General features: G+C 34.2%; 1 protein-coding gene across 1 annotated transcript; it reads left to right on the top strand.

Moving 5' to 3' along the window:
* Positions 1-3,592: 3,592 nt before the first annotated feature.
* Positions 3,593-4,160, top strand: LOC104113907 (uncharacterized). Its single transcript, XM_009624221.4, has one exon. The coding sequence runs from the start codon at positions 3,734-3,736 to the stop codon at positions 4,001-4,003; it is 270 nt and encodes an 89-aa protein (XP_009622516.1). The 5' UTR covers positions 3,593-3,733; the 3' UTR covers positions 4,004-4,160.
* The last annotated feature ends 345 nt before the right edge of the window (positions 4,161-4,505 follow it).

The following is a 4,505-nucleotide window of genomic DNA, read 5'->3' on the forward strand; positions in this document are numbered from 1 at the left end:
TGCATTCACACTGTAAGGCGGCGTATGAGAAATTCTATGATGCGATATGCTTTGATACGACGTACCTTGTGAATCGATATAGTATGCCATGTGCTACATTTGTTGGCATCAATCACCATAGACAATCCATCTTACTGGGATATGCTCTCATGTCTCATGAAGATATCGATAGTTATAAATTGGTTTTTAGAATTTGGCTTGAGGCCATGGGAAATGTTCATCCAGATGCGATCATAACTGATCAGTGTCAGAGCATTAAGCCAGCCATTACTGAAGTGATGCCAAATACAATACATATGTATTATATTTGACATATATTTTCAAAGTTGCCTCTTTACTTAAGTGGTGTTCCTCCTTCTAAAGTTTGTACGTGGAGAATTTAAATCTATGGTCCTTGATAGCATTATTATTGAAGTTTTTGAGAGAAAATGGACAGAATATATTGCAAGGTATAATTTGCATACAAGGAATGGTTCAACAAGCTTTACTCCGAGAAGGAAAAATGGGTTCATGTGTACCTTGATGTGTATTTTTGGGCTGGTATGCTATCTACGCAAAGAAGTAAGGGGATGCATGCGTTCTTTGATGAATGTATTACCCGTCAAAGTACTCTTAAGATGTTTGTTAACCAGTATGAGTTAGCTATAAGATTTAAGCATGAGAAAGAGTTGGAAGCCAAATACAGGTCAAAGGGCTTTCAAATTGTGTGTGAGTCAATGTTCAAGTGGGAGGAGCAGGCAATTCAGTGTTATACGCGTACAGTGTATGAATTTTTCAAGACACAGCTAAGAAAATTGTATCAGTGTGAAGTAAGCAGCCCCGACGATCATCAAGTTATCTCTGGTGTTGAGAAATTTATAGTTAGTGATTTTTCAATTTTAAAAAAAATGATGAAAATCCAGTTGACTACAATGTTGAATATACACCTATCGGCGATTATTTTAGTTGCAGCTTCAAATGGTTCGAGTCTATAGGGATACTTTATTACCATATACTCAAAATCTTGTCGCACAAGAAGATTGATAAAATTGATGAAAGGTATATACTGGCAAGGTGGAGAAGCGATTAGGCCACACTTGAATCGGTTCCATCAAGTTGGTTATCCAAACATGACTCCTGAGTACAAGATATACAGGAGCATGTTGAAGTATTTTGACATGGCTTGTGATATAGCACTGGGCACTAGCGTGAAGGTTCAATATGTTAAGCATAATTTGAAGAAGATGGTGCATGATCTTCAAAATTGGGACGACAAAATGATCGTGCCAAACCTCGACCAGGATAACTCAGATGAAATTGACGGCACAACTCTACGAGATCCCCAGTTCACTCGTTCACGTGGCAGGCCGTGTTTGCATCAATATAGAGGAAGAATTGAACACTACTTTATATGTTCACAGTCGCATGGTGTATTGGGAGCTAGTAATGGCACAAGAACTGCTGTTAGAAGGGGTGGCAGGGGTAGTGGCAGGATTGGTAGTAGGGGTAGTGGCAATCATGGTAGTAGAGATGCCGGTAGAAGTGGTGGACGCAGGGGTAGGGGTAATAGGCAAGGCAGAGGTACAAACATTGAGCATGATGGTTCCCTAGGTGTGAATGAGGTATAATTTTGCGACTACATTTGATTTATTTATTACTTTTAAACATATCATCTTTTCTTATTGTATTTTTTTTAATTTAAATTGCAGCAAATTGACGCTACACAATCGCAATCAAGCTTGTTTGATCTCAATGCCGATCCAGACTTGGAGCTATAATAAGCAATAAAGTATATAGCTGAAACTTGGAGTTCTATAAGACCCAAAAACTTTTAATATCCCTCCAATCATATTTTTAAGAGTCCCTTTGTTTCCCTCCAAATATTTTATTTGAAATTTTAGTCAAAAATTTTTATCATGTTTTTCTTTTATTATAATTTAGATTAACCAATAAAATATAGTATAGTGAGATTATACAATATGAAATTATATGGTCGCTATCAATATACATATGACCTTAATGAATGAAATTATATATTGGCTATTATATATATAGATGTTTAATGTAATTATATATAAAGAGCAACATTGTAATTAACTAGTGGAACCATAGTAAACGAAATTATATGGTCGCTATCAATATACGTATGACCTTAATAAATAAAATTATATTCCCGGTTCTTACCACAAAAAATAACAAAAACCATATATTTGAGTCTTTGTTTACGTTCAGCAGATTTTTCAAATTCATCGAACACCGATATGGCCGCATCGTGAGACTTGAAAGATTGGAAGATGCTACGCTTAACCCCGATAACCATAGGAGAACATTCACTCAATGAGTAGTATATTCCTGACCTTTTACCAGAAAATACGACATATACTTTTGAAGCACTATTCTTCTTCGAATACACCATTATTGATTCCTTAATATATTAACTCACACTTAGAAGAACATAGGAGTTTAAATGAAGGTATGTTTAAGTGTGTTTTCGGCCATCTAGGGTTTGTTTAAGTAGGGTTTCGGCCATCTAGGTTTGTTTAAATAGTAGGACTTTGAAGACCTTATTATACTAAAAAATATACGAAATGCACAATTAAATACGTGTATATAGATGAATAATTTCGAATTATATGGGTGTATACTACAAAAAAAAAAGGGGGGGGGGGGGGGGTGGAAATACGTAAAAAAAAAAATTTAAAAGGTTTATGGGAAATAGGGTTTGCAACCTTTGAGATCTTTCATGTATTGGGAAGACAACTATTAAATGGGTGGGAGAGAAATATTCAAAATTAACTAAAAGGGCATTATCGGTAATATCCTAATTGGGGCGTAAAATTACTTTAATGACCCCATTTAGGTCAATGTGGCCAAAAGAATTTTTCCAAATGAAAAGAGAGAAGTTTTACATTATGGTCAACAGTGTGACATTGGGAAGCACGTCACTCCAACATATATGTGGTTTTATTTTCAAGATCCTTTCCCGTGGTTTGGAGGTTTTCATTAATCTAGCCAATCCGTGTGTATCTTTGTGTGGCATTTGTTAATCCCATTTTTATTTATTCACTATTACTTTACACACCATCTAGAAATAATAAATAAAGTTCATAATTTATTACGATATTTATATTAATTGATGTATAGTATTAATGGATTTGGAATGAGTAATTAATACTAAAGACAAAATAGAAAAAATAATTTTTTTTTTTAATATACGAAAAATAACAAGTAAAAAAGAAAATTTATTTTTAAAATACCTGACAATTAAAAGTGAACTGATGGATTAATTTATTTGCTTGTTTATTCATTTATTTTGGTATGCTACACATCAGAACGTGTCACACTCTATGGTAACCTCCAGTCCAGCCGACAGTTAAGTAATCCAACAAAAATCTGTGTGCTCCTTTAACTAACCTGAACCTCCACCCTCAGTTAGTAATAATGAAATACCAACTTCACCCCAATCATTGTCATCACAAAAAATATATACAAGGACAGAAACGTACATTCACAGCTGCACACCAAACTCAAAATTTGGAAAACCATGCTCCAAAACCACAGGAATTCACAACCAAAGCCTCCAGTTTTGCTTAGTAAGTACCTATATATACAATAAGATGCAGAATGGTGTAAATCAACCAACATATAAACCAAGTCTTTTGTTAAAAGCACTAGCCTTCTTCAGCAAATTAAACCGTAGCTTCATAAACTTAGCACCCAAAAAAAAAAAAGTTTCAATAATCAAAATTGGAAAATGAGTTCAACAAGCAGAACATGGATTACAGCAACTAGCTTGGGAGTCGTAGAAGCACTGAAAGATCAAGGAATTTGTAGGTGGAATTACACGATCCGAGCCATACATCAGCACGCCAAGAACAATTTAAGGTCATATTCGCAGGCCAAAAAACTCTCTTCTCAATCTTCTTCTTTGTTTTCTGCAAACAGTGATGTGAAGGAGAAAGTGAAGCAGTCTGAGGAATCTTTGAGGAAAGTTATGTACTTGAGCTGTTGGGGTCCCAATTGAATTCTAACAGTTAAATGTTTGATATTTTTATGTACATATTCCTTGAGAATTTAGAAGATGAGAGGCCAACCGGATGTATGATTGAAGGATTAATTTTTAGAGCTTGAGGCTCAATTGCCTTGTTAAAATTAATAGAAAGAACCTTTTATTTTTCCAATCGACACTTCTTGACTCAATTATTTGTTGAATCTATGTGAAACTTGTAATTTTGATGTGTTCCGCCATTTAACAATAATTAACTTCATTTCATAGTTATGATCTTGATTTTAAGTGAACTTTACTGGCAAATGTACATATGTAGTATTTGGTGCTTGATATCCTAGTATCAGTTTGCTCTTATTTTAAAGTTTGTCAAGTTATTCATAAAAAGCTTGCAACTCTTCATTTATTGCCAAAATTATACTATAAATAATATGGGTGACCCAACTCATTATCCTTTTATATAAGCATAAATATGTGAAAATTAATTTCTCAATGTTTTTTATTTTTGAGTAACCTTACC

This window comes from Nicotiana tomentosiformis, chromosome 7 (genome assembly GCF_000390325.3).
Source record: "Nicotiana tomentosiformis chromosome 7, ASM39032v3, whole genome shotgun sequence".
In the NCBI taxonomy this organism is placed as follows: domain Eukaryota; kingdom Viridiplantae; phylum Streptophyta; class Magnoliopsida; order Solanales; family Solanaceae; genus Nicotiana; species Nicotiana tomentosiformis.